Genomic DNA, 20199 nt, shown 5'->3' with positions numbered 1-20199 from the left:
GGTCTCTTCTTCCATTTTATAATATTGCTTAATTGATCAATCATTTTTTGCCTATATTTTCAGAAAATATTTCAAGGCTCATTTTAAAAATGAAAATATTAATAATAATAATACTTTTATCACCCTTAACCAGCAAACCACTTCTGAAAGAACAACTGCAGGGATTAGTCTAGGCCAGGGGTCGGCAACCTCGGCTCTTTTATGACTCGTGGACTTCAACTCCCAGAATTCCTGAGCCAGCTATGCTGGCTCAGGAATTCTGGGAGTTGAAGTCCACGAGTCATAAAAGAGCAGAGGTTGCCGACCCCTGGTCTAGGCAGACACTAGAAGTCAAGACTAACCTGAAAGTGCGCACACACACACACACACACACACACACACACACACACACACAGACAGACTTTGTGTGATATGTACCATTTAAGTCTCAGCAGATGAATAGTCCCTGGATAATTTTATCTACATCTACACTGTAAGGCGACATTAATACATGGATGGAAGACAATCAAGAAATCCCAGTGACGGGAAGTATACACATCCTGGAGGAAAAGCACTTCTATGTGCTATCAAGCCAATTACATAGACATGTTCAGATGACTCCATTGCTAAAGCAGCCATTTTTATCCTCTTTGCCTAGAGTCTGTAAATTCATTTCTATAACATTTATCTTTTAATGTACGGTAGTTGTTTTTTTTTATTTGATCATTCACACCACTCAAAGTTCTTTTTGTGAGATGGGAGGTTTTACAAATATATGTGTAGTCATAAGAGCAGAATCAAGAACTGACTTGAAAGAGACATCACCTTTCACTCAAATGAAGGTACACATCAGTAGTTGGAAATTAAGAGTATGTATTCAACACGAATACATTTGAAAAGCAATCTTATGAAAACCTGAAAAGTATCCACACAGTAACTTAGGTTGCCAGGGACAATTAGGAAAAAGGCAAAGGCTAATATATTCAGTACCAGGCAGTCTTGCTTGAGGCAAAAGCTTTACCACACTTCTAATCTGCCTTTGAAAATCATATAATAATATTAGGTATGCTAACTGCAAACGTTTATGGGAAACAGATTAAGCCACATTTTTAGATACAGGATTATCCACATCCTTCCTCTTTAGATACTAACATGCCTCTGCCTAAACGCATCATCTGCAGAATGGATGCACTCCAAGTCCCATCAATTAAATGCTGTCATCTTATGGGAGCAAAGAAGCACGCCTTTTCTAGCACAACTTGCTAGGCCCCAAGAACTTAAGAGTAGTTTCCTTTATCCCTCTCCACCTATAGACAGAATCTTGCCAGACTAAAGCAACTATTGGCATAACTAAAGATATATTCTGGGAATAGCTACAGAGGAACTATTTTAACCCTCTTTCATTGCAAGCTCCCCTGCTTCTTTGCTCTCTGGAAAACGGTCCCTCCCTGCTGGGAACCCAGATTACATTGCACATTTCATTACGACACCCTAGGTCAGGGGTAGGCAACCTTGGCTCTTTTATGACTCGTGGACTTCAACTCCCAGAATTCCTGAGCCAGCCAAGTCCACGAGTCATAAAAGAGCCAAGGTTGCCTACCCCTGCCCTAGGTTCTTGGGAAGAACGTGATGTATATGAAGGCCAACATCGGCTAAAAAATCTGGCAACTGTGTCTTCAATTTGTTGTGAGCAGATAATAATATCATCCTTGATTTATGTACTGTTTTAAATATTGCTTTGTCCAATTTGATGAAAGCTAGGATAATTTTTCAAGCTGTTATCAAGCAGTGGAAGTCTCCATTAAGCTCTTCCAGTTTATGGTAGTTTCAATTATTCAGCCAGACTCCAAATATGCAGAACAATACTTTCAAATGAAATAAGTCAAGTATTGGACTAAGAAGTAACTTGTGGACTGTCATTCCTATTCCATCCCGCTAAGCAGCCTTCAGTATTATGGAGCAGTTACAGACCCACTGTGAGAATTGAACTGCAGGAGCATCCATGCAACATGTACAATGTGAGGATTGGAAGGAAGAAATGTTCTGTGCACCTGGTTGTCTGGAAATGTGACCAATACGTTGCGAGTGATAATTTTAAAGAAAATGGAAAAGAAAAGAGTCTGTATGTGGAGTAGCGTATAACCCCTGACTTTTTACAGGATTTAGAACTGGTAACAGAAATGAATTATGTGCTAAAAGAGCTTTTCAACTCATTTTTCCCCCACATCTTATGAAATACTTCTAGAATAAGACAGGAAAAAAACAAAAACACCTTTCTTCTGCAACTCTCCGGAAGCTGCCCCACCTCTGCCATTTAGAGCCAGATGCTTATTTGTTAATAAAGTATAGGACTAGAACTGGTGAAAGATTCGTGGTTCTTCACTATCAGTCAATTCAGGCCAGCTGACAGAGCTGCTATATGAAAAAAACTGGAAATGTAAGTCCTATTATAGCATCTTGAATGAAATAATAATAGTAGCAATTAAAAGTTATAACGATAGTCAGTCCTATCTCTGTTACATTTTAGAATTAAGACAGTCTTTGATCTCCTTTTTCTCATTACATAATAAAGAATAAGGTAAAAGGTAAAGGTTCCCCCGCACATGCGTGCTAGTCGTTTCCGACTCTAGGGGCCGGTGCTCATCTCCGTTTCAAAGCCGAAGAGCCAGCGCTTGTCCAAGGACGTCTCCGTGGTCATGTGGCCGGCATGACTAGATGCCAAAGGCGCACGGAACGCTGTTACCTTCCCACCGCAGTGGTCCCTATTTTTCTACTTGCATTTTTATGTGCTTTCGAACTGCTAGGTTGGCAGAAGCTGGGACGAGTAACAGGCGCTCACTCTGTTACGTGGCACTTGGGATTCGACCCGCCAAACTGCCGACCTTCTGATCGACAAGCTCAGCATCCTAACCCACTGAGCCACTGCGTCCCTTTAATAAAGAATGGGAAGATTTTAATGGAAGGGAATATTTCTTTTTCTTCCTTCACTCTTGAAACTTCAGCTATGCTGCAGATCTGAATTGAAAGTGTTCTTATTAAAGAAAGAGGCATAGGCTAATATTTTATTGCAATTTCTTTACTTTTTCCTGTATTAGTTGCAAAGTACCTTTCACTGCTTAAATTCCAAACAAAGTTCACTACAAGTCACAGTTTAGGAAGCCCAATTAATCACTGTAAGATTAACATATAAATACACATACATAGGATTGCACTGGACATGAAAAACATTGCAAATTACTAATCCACTGGGGAAAACTGAAACTTTTGGATAATTTTGCTGCCTCTGCATCAGCAATTGTTTAAAAGTGAAACAAAATTAAAACCTAACTTTTTCTAGTAATCTTTATGCTCAAGAAAATTCATCTCAAAGGATAAAGTACGAAGTGATATTACTGCATCAGACACTAGTATTTTAGCTCTCCAAAATTATTTGGTCCTCAGTGGAGTATTTTAAAAAGTAACGATGTGACATTTTTAGTTTTAATGGGGTTTGCTCGACTCTCTTATGCATGAACTCTTATTTCATGAAAAGGAAATTATACAGAATTGGAAGCTGTAAATTTTGAACAAAGGTGTTGTAATTTAAAAAAAATTCTACTTTGCAGTTGTGGGGAAGTTCTTAGGTCTGAGTACAAGACTGATAATGATAGCTTAAACAACAAATAACTGCCACTGCTTTCTTTAATGGAAAAAAATTATACTAACAAGAATTTATACTGCCTAACAATGCCTGATAATAGAACACAAACCTAAAACAATGCCCCACGACACATAAATCTAAAGGAAGATTTGAAAGCTAAATTAATATTCAGTTTCATATCAGCTTCTTGTTAAGCCAGCATACAGGCTTAAAAACTATCATGAACTAGACTTTTTAAAGTTGATTTTACCCTACCATCACGTTCAATAAGAAAACTGAATTATCTCTGAAACAAATGGCAATATAAATATCTCTACATTTATACCATAAAAATAACAAATGTAATAGCAGTGGAAAAATTCAAATCTGAAAAAAAGGATGGAGAGGCAACAGAAAATTGAAATATGATGAGACGAATGAAAAGAGAGTGTTTCCGGGAAGTTTCGCCTTGCCCTCGGGGAAGAGAAAGGGTTACATGCTGTTAGTAGGAGTGGGCAAAGGCACAAGACATCAAGATGGGTGGGTGGGTGGGGTGAATTTCTCAAATTAATTTGAAATCATTAGCCAAGTCTCTGGCTATAGCCACTAGTTTTTATCTAAATGGGGGGAAAGGGTGAGTAGGTGGGTGGAGGGAAGAATTTTAAGTGCCAGGAACTTTTACCAAAACGTGGGTCAAGTCTTGGATCTAGCCAAGATGTAGTCTTGTTCTTATGGTTTATGTAGTAAATTTCTCCATCCTGGGTCATGGCTTGTTCCCATCCTTCAGGGAGCGGGCCTGTAACACAGAAGGAAGCAATTCATAGTAGGCTGTGCTATGCTGAAAAAAAGTAGCTAAGCTTAAAAAAAAAAGAATCAAACCTCAGTTAATTTACATAAAACACAGCACATATGAAACTAATTGTTTCAGCATATCGTGGCTCTGAGGGTTTAAGGCAGGGGTAGGCAACCTTGGCTCTTTTATGACTCATGGACTCCAACTCCCAGAATTCCTGAGCCAGCCTGGCTGGCTCAGGAATTCTGGGAGTTGAAGTCCATGAGTCATAAAAGAGCCAAGGTTGCCTACCCCTGGTTTAAGGGAAAAGAAGAATACTATAGCTGTGTTGCAATAAAACATTTGTTTCAAATATTTAGAGTAAAAAATAAAAAAAATAAAAATGCCCTAAAATTTACCCCATCTTTTGATTATTCTAAATTCTTCCTATTGTGAAAACGAAAAGAAAGGGATAAATTACAAGCCCAGGCTCTACTGCTTGGCTTCATAATAGGAGACAAAACAACTATTCCTATTTTCATTTTTGTCTTGGCACCTTTTTCAGAATTAGCTGAATTCACATTCCTATTTCAGGACATTTCAAAGCGCTGTTTTAGGCACATGTCTGTTCCTATTTATCTATGTTAATTTTCCATATATTGTACATTATTCCTTATATTGTACAATTGTTTTTATGTGAAACAGCGGGGATTCTATATAAAAAAAACAACATCCTGCAATAACTCAATAAAGAGTCTGTGTATATTAATGCAGGTTGTCGCGGACCCCTCAGCAATATTTATGCTAATTTTTCGCTGGCAAATTAATGGATATCTTCTGAGAAAAAAATCCCTTTTCTCCCCCTCTTCTATGGTGCATATAAAAAGCAAATGGGGCCTGATGGTCTTCAGATTCTTTGAACTATCATTTCACAAATCTCAGACCATTTTTTTATCTTTAACCATGAACAACTGGAGGGCAACAGGCTGCCTGCCCCTGTCCTACAGAATGGGAAGAGCAATTATGTAGTTTTCACAGGTTTGGTAAGACCACAAATAAATTAGAGAATAAAAGAACTATATAAACCATTAATCAGGGAGAAGCTTGTTTATTAGCTGGGAACAGCAACAGCCTGTTTTAATGAGCATTGCTAATGTTCCATACTGAAATATCACAGTAGAACATGCTCCACTTAGCTTCAATGGGAAACACATTAATTATGAAAATCTATGGAAATTATGTTGAAAGTGAAAGTGATTAGCTAACAAACTTTTCAGTGTTATTTCAAGAAAAAGAGAGAGCAAACCCTTAAGTTGGGAAGGTCAACCAAGAGAGAATAAAAGGAAGATATGAAGAGTGTAGAAAAATAGGAAAGTTTATTTGCAATATTGTCTTTCTGAAAAATTCAAAACATCGAGAATAATGTTATGCTGCCAAAATCTTTGCTCATTTTACTTTTGTTTATATATATTTTTTTTAAAAAAAGAGAATTGATAAGACAGAGTTCAGCTAGCTTTATTACTCCAACTCTCATCAAACTCTGTAGCTTGAGAATAAACAAAATTGCTAAAACACTATAATTTCATCCAATACAACTGTGGCAAATATTCTTAACTCTTATTTCCCATACCATCCTCAACCCTTTTCAACTGTTAAATTTTGGGGCTATAGTGCAGTGCCTTGTTTCCTAACTGTAGGAAGTCTATATCTGTGCCTGCATCTATCACTATATTTACCTCCATGTATATAAAATGAGCTAATTTTTTAAAAAAAAAAGGTCAGAATTTTGTTTTAATTTTGAAGACAAGTTGATCTTGTCTGCTTTAATAAGCCATGGTTTGAAAAAACTTCCAATACATAATCTAGGATAATGCATTTCATTTTATATTAGTAATAATCTTCCCCCTTCACAACTGCTTTGCTCTGATGTGAGCAAATTGTCAACTCTTCACCAAACCTGGCTGAAGCCATCTTGCTCGTGTTCGGTTGCCACAAGAATGGGGGGAGGGATGTGGAGTTTTATGCTAGTCTAAACAATTCTGTCCTGTGGGAACCAAGGTCATTTCTGTTTGTTAGACTGGGGGTAGAACCATATGTTAGAAAGCCCGCCAAACTATTCTATTGGGAAACATAGTTGATTGCACAGTACTGGGGTGGGAAGTTTAACTTTGTATTATTGTAACATTTTGGAGGGAACTTTAGTCTTGGTTTCACTTTTGACCCTGCCAATACTTTGTAACCAATAAACATGTTCTTAGAGGAAAGCTCAAGCCTCAGAGTTGTTTTAGTTAGTCTCATCTATCAGAACCATGACACAAATACAAGGAAGCAAAAAAAAATGCCAAAGTTGACCTTGTTCTGCTTAGAAAATACCATAAAGCAATTCCATAAAAATGAGAATGCCAGGTTAGGCTTGCAAAGAACTGCTATATCATTTAATGTTGTGAGCTGCCCAGTTATGTACTTGAGATGAGTGGCTACATACTGTAAATAAAATAAAACCATTAAATAACTGTCTCTTTTCAACCACTGATTCTGCTTATGATTAGTATGTTGTCGAACCAAATACTAAATACTATTTTCACAAAAAAATCCTGAACTTCATACAATGCCATTAAATCATGTCTCACTGTTACATCTTGGGCCAAGATGAATCAGTGTGCTGCTAAGACTACATTTGCCACCAGAATCATTTGCAGTATTCTCTCCACATTCTTAGATACCCATAATTATCATTTTTCACCAAGCTTAGGAAGTATGACTAATTACAAATCTCTATTATTCCTCAGCAAAGAATGTCCTTTCAAATCAGCAACATGTCTTATTGCATAGACAGATTCAAAAATTACTGTGAAATTTTTACCATTCTCTAAATCATGGTTTTAAAAAAATAAAATAAAACACACTTATTTTGCTAAAAATCCCTGGAGATTTCCACAAACATCTTTTTCTGTAACTTTAAATGAACTCTTTCTCTCTTGAATAATCAAACAATATTCTCAAATAGAAGTCTTTCCTTTAACATGCTGATGGAACAAATAACAGTAGAACAACTTCTGCAATGTATGTATATTATCATCTTTTCTTAATCTTCTAGGAAGGAGATGGAGAATAGAGGCCTATGGAACAAACCTTAACCATTTAGAGTAAAACACTTGTTTTCTTAGTCATAAAAGTATTTGCTCATACAAATATTTTAATAAAGTCTACATTTTTATTTCAAATGGACAAGATATGGACTAAGATGAGGATTATTAAGACCTATTTAGTTATCATTCAGAGTGAGAGCCTGGATGTTATCTACCAAAATGAACGGAGAAGCTACAGATTAATAATCCAGGACTTTTCTGTCAGGGAAAGGCAACTGTTTCAGATCACTCACTGTACAAAAACTTGTAGCAGACAGATATTAGATATTAGCATATTCTTACTGGGGAAATTGCAGCCAAGTTTTCTGACTGCCTGTTCCAATGTCTGTTGATTCACAATCCTAGCAGGGACAGAACTAAACCATTTCAGCATTTCAGCTTAGTCAATCAGTCTGTCTGTCTTGCAATAAAAGTCATAAATTGGGCACAACTCACTTAATGACCATATCACTTAGCAATGGAAGTTCCAGTCCCAGTTCCAATTGTGGTCGTAAGTCTAGGACTATCTGTACTGATTATTAATGTATCTGTAGCAGAATCTGTAAAAAGTGCCATTTTGTAAATCCGAGACCCATCTTCATTCAAAAAAATCTTTCCTTCAAATGGTTGCCAAAAAAATCAGTGTTTGTTTTTCTTCCAATACTCTTGTTATTTTGTAGAGTATGCTTTATTTTTTGTTTCAAATGTCCTGCACATTTATAGTTGACTTTCTTTGTGCATTATATATTTGTAAGCTACTTTGAATATTATTTTAAAGGCAGAAAATTATTCATTAGAAGAATGAAAAGATGGTGGGAATGACAAGCCAAAAACAAGCTAAGAAAAAAAGTTGGATGACAAAACCCAACAGGGGAGAAGCCACACCCTTCCCCCTTGAACACTCCAGTCTGATTTCCTCCAATCCAAAGCCTAGTCCATTCAGATTTCTCAGGACTGTGTGAGAAATTTACATCCCAAGTAAAAACAGTAAGCAACCACTTAAGGCAGCTACATCCCTTTCCAAGATCACTGAGCTGCCTTCCACAGCTGTAACATGGTCTTAAGAACAGATATGTTTGACATGCCTTTACTATAAAAAAGCATTCTGGATTGCTTAAATCACTTGGCAACACGGAATTCAGAAAACAATACTGATGTTTTACAAAGATTTGTTTTATATTACAAACTAATGCCAACAAAAGCCACTATGAAGTCATATCAAACAAAATAATAAGAAATAAATGCAGCAAGATATAAAAGAAACAAAACTGAGAAAGTTTTCAGCATGACAAGACAAAGCCTGGGAAAGGGCTAATGAAGACTTGCATATATTTTTAAGCATCTTGCATAAATCCTCGTGTACTGTTTTAAAAATTAGAATGATTCAAAAGAATCAAGCTTGCTACCTTCACTTGCATAACACTTTCTATTCATAAATTTGTGTGTCTTATTTCTCATAGGAAATATCTGTTTGATAAACACTTATGGAAGACAATCTCTTTAAAGATCCACTTTCAGTAAAAAAATCTCAGCAATAATGAGAAACAACACTGGTCAGCATAAACTTTATATACTAATGTTAAACTTGCAATTCTCTAGAAATTTTGGTTGATTTCTCCTTACCAGTTGCTGAATTCATTATGTTCTGCTGCACCGGAGGGCTTGTAGGAGCTGTAACATTCATTTGGGAAAGGAGAGTCTTCCTTGGATCCTGCCATGTTGTTGTCTGATCAATGTGACTAAAGCAAAATAGAACAGTGTTAAAATACCATGTAAGTGAAACAATATAAAATTTAATAATGAGCAATTAGAAAATGTGCAATGAATACAGTCCTGAAAAAAATCTGCTCCAAATCACTGCAGCCAGGAGGCAGAATTAGCGCAGAGTGTCCAAGAATTTTTGCTGATATGTGTTGCTTTTGAAATTCAGAAATACTTCAAAAGAATAAATCTGTAAATCTGTGTCACGTGAGGTCTGATGTTTCGAGTCAAACGGAATCCTGTTGGAACATATACCAATTCATAGGCCCATCTAGGGTAGCATTTAGAATATTTGGCAGATTGTCAAATGTTGGGTTTCAATCTTGAAGGTGGCCAACTGGTATTTCCTGAATTGTTTGTGTTCCTAGAATAATGTTAATTTCAAGGAAAGGTCTTTTTCCATTACACTGGTCCTTGGAATTCTGGCCATCTCAGCAGTCCCACAGTCACGTGATTGTGATCTGGGCACTTGGCAACCAGTTTGCACTTATGATTAGCTCCAGCCCTACAACCATGTGATTGCCATTTGTAACTTTCCTTGCCAGTTTCCCCACTGACTTATCTGAGAAAGCTGCAGGGAAGGCCACAAGTTTCTGGAGTAAGTCTTTTCTACCTGCACACCTTCCCCTAGCCCCTCTGTGCTCAAGCCACATTGGCCACTCATATATGCCCATGCCCCTCCCTCCCCTCCAGTGCACTCTTTTGTGCCCTCCCTCCCACGCACCTCTTCACAGCCTCCTTGAGTCACTTGTCTGCCAGCTGGCATGGAACTTACAACTTCTTATCAGCTTCCCCAATGACTTTGTTGTGGGAAACTGAAAGGAAGCTGCCTCACCTAATGATTATGGGATTTGGTTAACAGCAGCAACCAAGGCTATAGGCATTGCTGTTACTATGTGATGCAGTCAAGCTTTATGACCTCATTGCTTAGTGACAGAAATTCTAGTTTTAATTGCTGTAGCAAGTTGAGGATTACCTGTAATGTTATTTGTAGGACTACCTTTCTCCCTTTGTTTCTGCCAGCACTATAAGATCAGATGAAGTTGCCATGTTCTGGATCCCATCTATTAAGCAATGTCATGTGAAGGGCCCAAGAAGCACCTGACCACAGCACTCCCCTTTAAAACACTCTCTGCCCCAAGAACTTTGAAGAACCCCAACCTTGCTTTCCAAAACAAGTAAATAAAGGTGCTGTATGTAGGTTGTGCAATATTACCAATTTATTTTTATTGTATTGTTTTTAACCCAATTTACAGATCTGGGTCAGCATTGTTTGATTGGAATAGCACACATGCCCACTAAAATGATAAGAAAGCAACCATCATTCTTTGAAAGATAAGTTGCATGAGAAATTGCATCATGAACACAACTCCTAAAGAAAATACCTAGAACAGGGGTGGACCGGCATCAGGCCACGGCGTGCCAGAAACTAGGCCGCACAAACAAGCAAAGCCCCATCCCTGGGATGCATGCAGCATGTAAAACCACACCCCCTCCAGTGTGCAGAAAAACTTCACTCTCCACGGAACCGGCCCCTGGTGTCCAAAAGATTGGGGGCCACTGACCTAGAACATACACCACTAATTCACACACAGACACACATAACTTTCTACAAAATTGATAATAGATGCAGGGATGGGATATAAAGCAGCAGACTGATTCATCCAATTTAGACACTCCCCATCTCACTAAGTTCATGCAAACACTAAAGTGGAGGTGCCAAAAATTTTCATCCATTTGTACTATTAGATAAATGAAAAGCACAAGAAGCCCTCAATTAACAGAGGAGAATATCTGTAGATGACTGCCCATTTTGCCACACACACACATCCATCAGTCAGTATTACTATTTTTTAGCTAAAAAACATTCAGTTTATTGTAGAAAAAATTTCCCATGTTTAATGTTGTGAACTTTTCACTAGAATCCTGTAATCAAAGTCACAGCTCATATATCACTGAAAAACACTTTCTGATCTCCTTTAGTTCAGCCTGCAATGTACTTTTCAATACCGTATATACTTGAGTATAAGCCGACTCGAGTATAAGCCGAGACCCCCAATTTCACCCCCAAAAACTGGGAAAAGTTGTTGACTCGAGTATAAGCCGATCCGCCGTTCTGCATGCCTCGGAGGCTGGATCCGCGCTCTGCAAGCCTCTGCCGCCAGGCAGGTCTCCGTTTTGTTCTGGGACTAGTTCCCTAGCCTTTTGGAGCTTTTGGTGTTCGCCCATCAGCTGTCTACGGGGAGGCAACAAAGCTGCCTCTCTAGGCTTTGAGAAAAGGCCCCTTGCACAAAAGGCAGCTTCAGGACGAGCTTCCAAAAACCCTTTCCTTCCTTAACGCCCTCCCCACCTTCCCCCAGAAAGCCATATTTCTTTTTTTTAATTGAAAATTTTTATTGAAGTTACAATATTATCCCCTCCCCAACCCACCCCAGAACCCCTCCCCCTCCCCCATATTTCTTCAATAACAAAAACATAAAAAGCTGGTTGGGATGTACTCGCTGATTTCCCCCCCCCTTTTTTTAGATGCTAAAACTAAACTCTCCCTCTGCCTTCCAACCAATATCCCTTTTTAAAATCTTACCTTGGCTCCAGATGGAAGAGTAGAGGAACTAAGCTAGTAAGGAGAGAATTTTTTTCTGCAACTTTTTACTCCTGAAGTAGTAGTAGTAGTAATAGTAGTAGTAGGAATAATAATAATAAATCCCTAAAAGTTGTGCCAGAAAATGGAGGACGCTGGGTCTTTGCAAGTTTTAGCTGTCTGTCAGACTGCCTGAAAAGGGCGGCCTTCAGGCAGCCAGGCGGACAGCTAAAGCTTGCAAAGACCTAAAAGTTGTGCCAGAAAATGGAGGACGCTGGGTCTTTGCAAGTTTTAGCTGTCTGTCAGACTGCCTGAAAAGGGCGGCCTTCAGGCAGCCAGGCGGACAGCTAAAGCTTGCAAAGACCCAGCGTCCTCCATTTTCTGGCATAACCTTCGGAGATTACTTTAAAAAAAAAAAACTTCAGAGGAAAAACAGCTGCAGAAACATTTTGTCTCCTTGCTGGCTTGGTTCATCTACTCTTCAGCCAGGAGGGAGTCCAAGGCCTAGAGAAGGAGAGCTTTGCAGCATCCCTATGGACAGCTGATGGGCAGACAGCTGATTAGCGGAGAAGGCTCTGAAAGTAGCACCAAAGCCTCGGCCGCGCACAAGTCCTCGGTAAGTTTTTTTGTTGACTGGAGTATAAGCCGAAGTGGAATTTTTCAGCCCAAAAAGTGGGCTGAAAAATTCGGCTTATACTCAAGTATATACGGTAACTTGTTGTATTTGGTCTCTATTCAAAACGAAGTGATGAAAGTTCCATATAATTCTTCCAATCCCTTTTTAATAAAGATGCATTCAAATCCTAACTAATCCTCCCTCTCTCTCTCATCAGAAATAGAATAAGGTTATAGGAAAATGTAGCTCAGTAACTACCAACCCACAATATGCTTCAAATATTAATTTTAAAAATTAGATTAACAGAAGAAGTTGACTGATTTTTATTAAAACAAAAACATTAGCAGCAACTTCTCACGGATCCTTTCAAGACAAACCACAGCCCACCCAGTGTTTACAAAGAGTTGACTTTCAGTCCTTTAATATGGCCTGTTGTTCTAACTAAGGCATATCTCTGACTCCTACTCAGCATGAATCTCATATTACAGTTATCCTGCTTCTTTTCAAAAGAAAAAAAAAGCACTATAAGGTAAGCAGCTGACTTGGAAGAAAATATATTTAACTTTACAAATGAAACAGTGCTGGACAGAAGCCCTTAATAATCCTACAGAAAAAACAACTTATCATTACCAGTTCTACCACTGTTTTAAGTAAATTCTTAGAAGGCAACTTTTCAGCCAGTCACTTCCAAGAGTAAAGCATGCAGTTTCCTGCTTGCTATAGCTCTAATACAGTCAGTACTAGTCTAGATAGCTCATTATGCCTTTAATGCTGCACGCCAAAAGTATACTGTAAGACTTTGTCTCAGCTCCTTGATTCTAAGGGGAAAGGTGAACACTCTCACAATGAATATTACTGCCAATTAATTTATACCCCTTAATTTTAATAGATATGTTATCAATAAATAAATTCTGAGGTTAAAAAAATAAGTGAAAAAAGAATTAAAGGTTTATATTGACAATGGGAGTGTGTCTTAATTTTACTGGAGCTCAAATTATGAAAAAAATATTTACCTCGTCTTCCAAAAGTTAAAGCTGCCAAATTGCTCTTCAGTGAATCTAGGGACTTTTTTATACTGAAATTTTAAAACATAGGAAAACTACAAAAGTAAAATCCAGGCAAGGAACAACACTGTCCCCCAAATATCAAGCTTTCCAGAAGTTTCAACTTGTTTACATTAACTTTTATTTAACCCTCATCTACAGTACTCTTGGCCTATTATCACTGATGTGTAATGCAAGATCTAAGTAGAATATAAAGTACCTGTTATTTGCAATTATTATTGCAGATAGAGCAATATGTAACCACGAATGAGAAGCTGTTCAACGATATATTGTGTATGCGCGTAATTGTCGCTGTACTTGTATGCTACCCAGTTATGTTTTGTGAGATAGGTATCTCTCTCTATCTGATCAAGAATGCATATTATTATATTAAACTAGGGGTCGTATTTTTAAATGATTGAATATAGGGAGTTCTTACCTCTGTACTGTTGAAGAACAACAGAATACTGAAGAAGGAAAAGGAGTCTGCAAAGCTTCTAGGGAAGCCAGAAAAAGAGTGTATACAAGTACTTTCCTCCAAATCTTGTCTACCTAGCTCAGGGGTAGGCAACCTCGGCTCTTTTATGACTCATGGACTTCAACTCCCAAAATTCCTGAGCCAGCTGGCTGGCTGAGGAATTCTGGGAGTTGAAGTCCATGAGTCATAAAAGAGCCGAGGTTGCCTACCCCTGACCTAGCTGAAGAGTATACTTGGAGAAGGGGAGTGCAAGTGAAGAAGCATAACCTCTCTACATATCCAAATTGTGTTCTCCTCTGTATTTTCCCTTCTGCTTGGAACAGAAGACTTGGGGGAAAAATTAAGTCACACAATAGCTCCTATGACAAAGCTTGCATTACTACCGTATGTCCTAAGAGATGTGCCATCTGTTGCATTCCACCGGTGCTGTATTTCTTTTTCCTGTATATCAAAATCCTTTGAATTCTTGATTTAATCTAATAATTCCATATTCCTTGACAGAAAAGACAAGTGATACGGGCTAAATTCACGAAGAGTATAAAATTGTTCTTGTCCACAGAATCCTACTTAATTTCAGCTTTCCTTAATTTTCTCATCAGTAGCCAGTTCAAAGAGTAGAGATGGCACAGCTGGCATTAAAATGCTCAGCAGGTTGTTTGGCCAGATTTATGGGCTGCTTACCAAGCCTATATTCGTTGTGAAATTGTTATTTATAAAGTCACATGCTTGGACTTGCTCTCAAGCTCACTAAACCTACAAGTTTAATTTACTCTCTTCACAATGCTCTATTGTTGACTATGTAATCTTGTTACAGTTCCTCATACAAAAATCTCTCATCTGGCTTACACTACTAGACATTTGCTTTCGTCTATTTCCAGAATTGTCAATACAAAGCATAGACACAACAAACTACAATTACATTACACAAATTAAAACCATGTTTATTAATGTCATACTACAATGGAAGTCAGCTTTTCACAAGAAATCTCACCAGTGGCTAACACTACTAGCATAATATAGTAAAAAAAAATTCAGGCTGAAGTATCATAAATCCTTTATTTAATTCAGAAAGCAAGGATTCAATTACACCTTCAATATTTACTATACAGAACAGTTATTTTAATACTTTTAGTACAGCTTGGAAATTATTAACTTATTATAAATCCTAGTAATTTTGTCCATCAGGACAAAATATGCATACTTGATAGCATATTTCCAGCTAGTTATGTATTAACAGTTTCATTTCCCCAGAAAATATAATGATTAACAAATGGAGAAGTTATTTCATTAAAATATAAATATGATGGACAGTTCTATATATAGTTCTATAAATTACAAAAGCACAAAACATAGAGGGATTCCTGAAGCAAGCTCAGAGATCACCAAGGATCCCTCATTTTAACCCTGGGCTACAGAATTAATTAATTGATTGATTCAGCCCCCCCCCCATCTTGTTCCAAAGCAACTGTGGGGGAGCTTACAGTCCTCTATCCATACAGAGGAGACTTTTTTCTTCTTCTTGGTTTCAAGGAGTAGGGAAAATGAAGAGACTCCTGTTACTGCTTAGCTTTAGGTTCTTAAATATAGTTCTGCCTTTCGTTAGCTAGATTCCAAAGTATCCACAATATGGACACGTACAGCTTTATATCCAATATTTTAGGAATATGGGTAGAATTAATGGCAGAGAAACAAGTTCTAGACATTGCACTAATAAGCAAGTCATAACAATTTACAGTCATCGGTTTACATGAAATGCACTGGAGAGAAAATCCATGCAAACAATATGAGTGAGTATGATGCACGAAGCATAAATCAATGAATCTGGCCCAGAATAAAAAGTGAAAAGAATAGCGAATAGACTAGAGGATCAGAATGCAGAAACACATGTAGAACTTACGGTATTTCAAGCCATCAGTATTGAGCAATCACATTTCTTAAGATGCAGTTTTTCCAGCTCTGCTAGAGAGCAGGATCTTATATGTAAGGTCTCATGAGCAAGCAACAGTAGTAATAAGATGATGGCTTCTTGAACCTAACTTACATACTTAATTGGGCAATAAGCTCTGAGTTTCCAAAGTACAAAAATTCTACAATCACTTAAATCAATCTAGTTAATTATTTTCCGCATTAGAATTAAATACATCTTTCTTCTTCAAAACAACGGCCTGTCAACTTCTGTATGCCACTGTTTATGAGTACTATTTTAAATTATTCAAATGATTCAAAGACAGGATTGTGAGTCTTTTTTCCCCTTTTAGCTCTACTTGAAGTTGTTCTCTACGTATACATTCCACAACTATGTGGCTGATGAATATGACTTCTATACATTCCTTCATCCAAATTCAGTACTGTCAACGGTAAAGCTGACAGGGATAGTTGAAATTATAACCCAATCCATCAGCATGTGAAAGTCTGAATCAACTAAATGCATCTTGCAATCCTACTTTATATATTTTAGTCTTGCAATTATGCATGGGGAAAAGCAACATCATTCATAGGTTCCCTGAATGTTTGAAAATAAATATAGTAACATACTAAAGGGAGCAGGGAAATCAGCTTCCAGCATTCCTCAGGGCGTCAGAGATGCAAAACCCATGTATGCTTGCCACACAAGGCATAATATGAATAATTAAATATTAAGTGGTTTATGAACTCTGGAAAATCATTTTAGTCAGCATTCTATCCGTTTCCTCAAAGTTAAAAGACTCCAAAATTTCCAAATAACAGGGCAAGACTATAGAATCTGCCTATCCAAGTCTGGGAATTCAGGTGAATTGAAGTGCTATGTAAATTGGTCACATCAGCCAGATGGGGGTGTCTCTGAAGACTCCTTTCTAGAAGTGAATTAGTAACCTTACACAGGACTACTGAGTGATAGTACAGGGGTCTACCATGCAAAGCTACAATGGCAGTGAATGTAAGAGGAGAAAGCATTTGACTTTGGCAGAAAAATTATAGACCAATACCATCACTTAATAATCATTATAAACTGTTCACAATGAGCCTAGCTAATAGGTTGAAAATAATTTTTCAAAAATTTACTCATGAAAATCGAGCTTACATAGTCTTTCTTACATAAAAGAGAATTAAAAGATTATGTTAGAAATGTGTTGGATTTCTGCTTATTTACATTTTTATAAAGATGTAGAGCAGAGGTCCCAAACCTTTTGGGCACCAGGGACCGGTTCCGTGGAGAGAGGTATTTCCATGGACCGGAAAGTGCGTGGTTTTGTGTACTGCCTGCATCTCATGGATGGGGCTTTGTTTGTGCGGACCGGTTGCTGGCATGCTGTGGATCAGTACTGGGCCATGGACCAGGGGTTGGGGACCCCTGATATAGAGGGAAAAGTAGGGACAAAGGGACAAAAAGAATGGTGAAATCTCATCTCACTATTTTATGAAGAACTATCATAACTATCATAAAACGACAGGTATATATAGTTTCATTTACAACTTTTAAGACTTCACTGATTATTATTACATTGTGGAACAATTTGTAAACATGACTAAGCACTAATGCCTTAATAGGATGAAATGCTTTTAAATAAATAGTACTAAGGAACATGCAATAAAGATAATCAAGTACATTTGCAATTTGAAATTCACAATTTCACATATCTTAGAAATATTATTTAAAGCATTTAGCTCATGAGCAAGCAATAGTGATCACGACTTGCAAAAAATTCAAACTACAATAGAGGTTTATGTTTATTTTTAATTTATTTATTAAATGTTTATGCCGCCCATCTCCCTTATAAGGTAACTTTAGGTGGCACATTTACACATATTCCTTGATACATTTCCCCAGACACATAAGCAAAACTAGCAAAACTAACAGAATTTCTGCGGATGGATTGGAATAGGGATTCTTTTCTAGTAGAGAATAAAGAAACTTCAACCCATTAAAACCACCTTCAAGAAAGTGGGCCTGCCAAAATAGCAGTTTTCCTTGCTGTGTTGACTTTCATTTTACATTGCTATATCTCCTTGAAATAAATGGGAGTGGGGGCTTTGTATAGAGAGTCACTTGGAATGCACAGACTTTGCCTCAGAATACTTCTGGTATCAGATTTGCAATTAGCTTTGCGCTTTAGTAGGAAGCACAGAAGTAGGGATTTTTCAAAGGGGTTAACAAAATTAAGCAGTTGGTTTCAGGTTTCTGGATGGTCTAAGATTTATGAGGATTTATAATGGTTACCTTCTGTGTCCTTTTATTCTGGCACACAAGTGAACAATGTTGAATGAAAATATTTGAACTGTTTCTAAGGCTTATACACACCCCCAAGATAATGTGCTTTTTTCCATTCTTGAGATAGGAAGAAAATATGCCACTTAAAAACTATTGCTCTCACAGCCTTAAGAAACGAGGCCATTAAGCTTGTTATCCACATAAAAAATAACATGGGAGAGGCCACTGCCTGTTGCTTCTTCTGAGTCTTTCACTGTCAAAAAATTTTTTGTTGTTAGTTGTGAAGTCGTGTCCAACCCATCGCGACCCCATGAACAATGTTCCTCCAGGCCTTCCTGTCCTTTACCATCTTCTGGAGTCCATTTAGGCTCTCGCCTACTGCTTCAGTGACTCCATCCAGCCACTTCGTTCTCTGTCAGCCCATTCTTCTCTTGCTCTCAACCTTTCCCAGCATTAGGCTCTTCTCCAGTGAGTCCTTCCTTCTCATTAGGTGGCCAAAGTATTTGAGTTTCAACTTCAGGATCTGGCCTTCTAAAGAGCAATCAGGGTTGATCTCTTCTAGGATTGACTTGTTTGATGGTCTTGCAGTCCAAGGGACTAACAGGAGTCTTCTCCAGCACCATAGTTGAAAGGTCAAAAAAAATAAGGTACATCATTTTTTTTATGTAGGCAACAATACTGTTGGCATTACTGCTAGGGGTGAGATAAAAGGTACATGCACTCTTACGTGTTGGGTACAAAGCCCATCCACTACTATTTCAAAAGCACATGCTTTTTTATGAGAATGGTCTCTCAGGGACCTAGAACATTAGAACATATATTTATTTTTATTTATTTGTATCCCACCTGTACTATTTTTACAAATAACGCAAACATACCCAGCACACCTTCCTCCTCGTGTTTTCCCCAAACAACCATCTTGGTGATGTAGACAGAAGCCTAATCTCTTTTCAAAGGAAGGGGGAAACTGCAACTAAAGTCAAAGTGATAAACCTTATGACTGAAATCCAATCCTTCGTACTATTGATTGTTAATCTAAATCCAGTTAGAGGGTTTGGGGTGGGGTGGGGGAACCCAGAAGAAAGTATCTGTGGCTCACTGATTCTGTACCCCTGCAATTTACAAGTCAGAATTTCCTAAAAACAGTTACTAAGCTGAAAGCTTTTGTTAACAAAAAACTCAAGATGTTTGAAATTTCAGGAGATTGTACATAATAGAGACATTGCACATCAATTTCACTGTAAGACCATACAGAACCCAAGCAATATAGAAAATAATCACGTATGCTAGAGTCCACAATAAGGCATCCTATATTAGTATTTTATATGCCTTCTGCATTATGATTCATTCTTTAAATATGTATATAGAAGTTCTTTCCAGTCAAAAATTGCTATTGCAGATTTCTTTCCACAGGTCAAACTTTATATCCAGATAAGTGCACAACTATCAGAATAACTGCTACCATGTTTTCCCAAGAATAAGACCTACCCTGAAAATAAGCTCTTGCTTGATTTTTTTTTTTTTTGGAGGGGGGAGCTAATATAAGCCCTAGCCCTCATACAACCTAAAGAATCCAGAAGATATTTATTCAGATTTCTTTCTTTGCTCTGTTCTCTGCTAGGTAGTTACACAGCAAAGTAACTCCCATTTTTAAGGTAGTATGTTATTTAGCATGTTAATCTTTATGCCACTGGCTACTCATTGAGCTGCCCTCGCTGACCAATACTCTACTCTCACTGACCAGAAAACTTACATAAATAGGTAAATGCTCCTTACTACAGATAGAAAAATAATTTTGGAAAACTGTACTTAATTTACATTTAATAAATATTTTCCATTATTTCAACACTATCACAGCACATTTAAGAGAAGAGATTATAGCAAAACCTTTTGCCTCGCATGTATCCGAGGACAACCTATTTAAACAGATATGTAGAACAACACTGGAAGTGGGCAGTCACATCTAGTATCATTCACCATAATCTACTGTAACTTTCAATTTCCTTACTACTGGCTGCATCTGCTAGGACTGG

At 37.6% G+C, this 20199-nt stretch overlaps 1 protein-coding gene across 5 annotated transcripts in view; it reads right to left on the bottom strand.

Moving 5' to 3' along the window:
- LOC310639665 (transcriptional coactivator YAP1-like) overlaps positions 1-20199 on the bottom strand; it is a gene marked incomplete at its 5' end in the record, with an annotated part of 109037 nt that overhangs the window by 28910 nt on the left and 59928 nt on the right. For 3 of the 5 annotated variants that reach the window (XM_083361481.1, XM_083361477.1, XM_083361478.1), the window contains 2 exons: positions 4281-4394; positions 9122-9237. In XM_083361481.1, coding sequence (XP_083217607.1) covers positions 4281-4394; positions 9122-9237 — 230 coding nt within the window. The remainder of the gene's footprint in view (positions 1-4280; positions 4395-9121; positions 9238-20199) is intronic. The other 2 variants (XM_083361479.1, XM_083361480.1) reach the window with 1 other exon arrangement.

The sequence above is a fragment of the Vipera ursinii genome (assembly GCF_947247035.1).
Source record: "Vipera ursinii genome assembly, chromosome: 4".
Lineage (NCBI taxonomy): Eukaryota > Metazoa > Chordata > Lepidosauria > Squamata > Viperidae > Vipera > Vipera ursinii.
The sequence above is the reverse complement of the archived record's forward strand: the minus strand, read 5'-3'. Positions and strand labels throughout refer to the sequence as shown.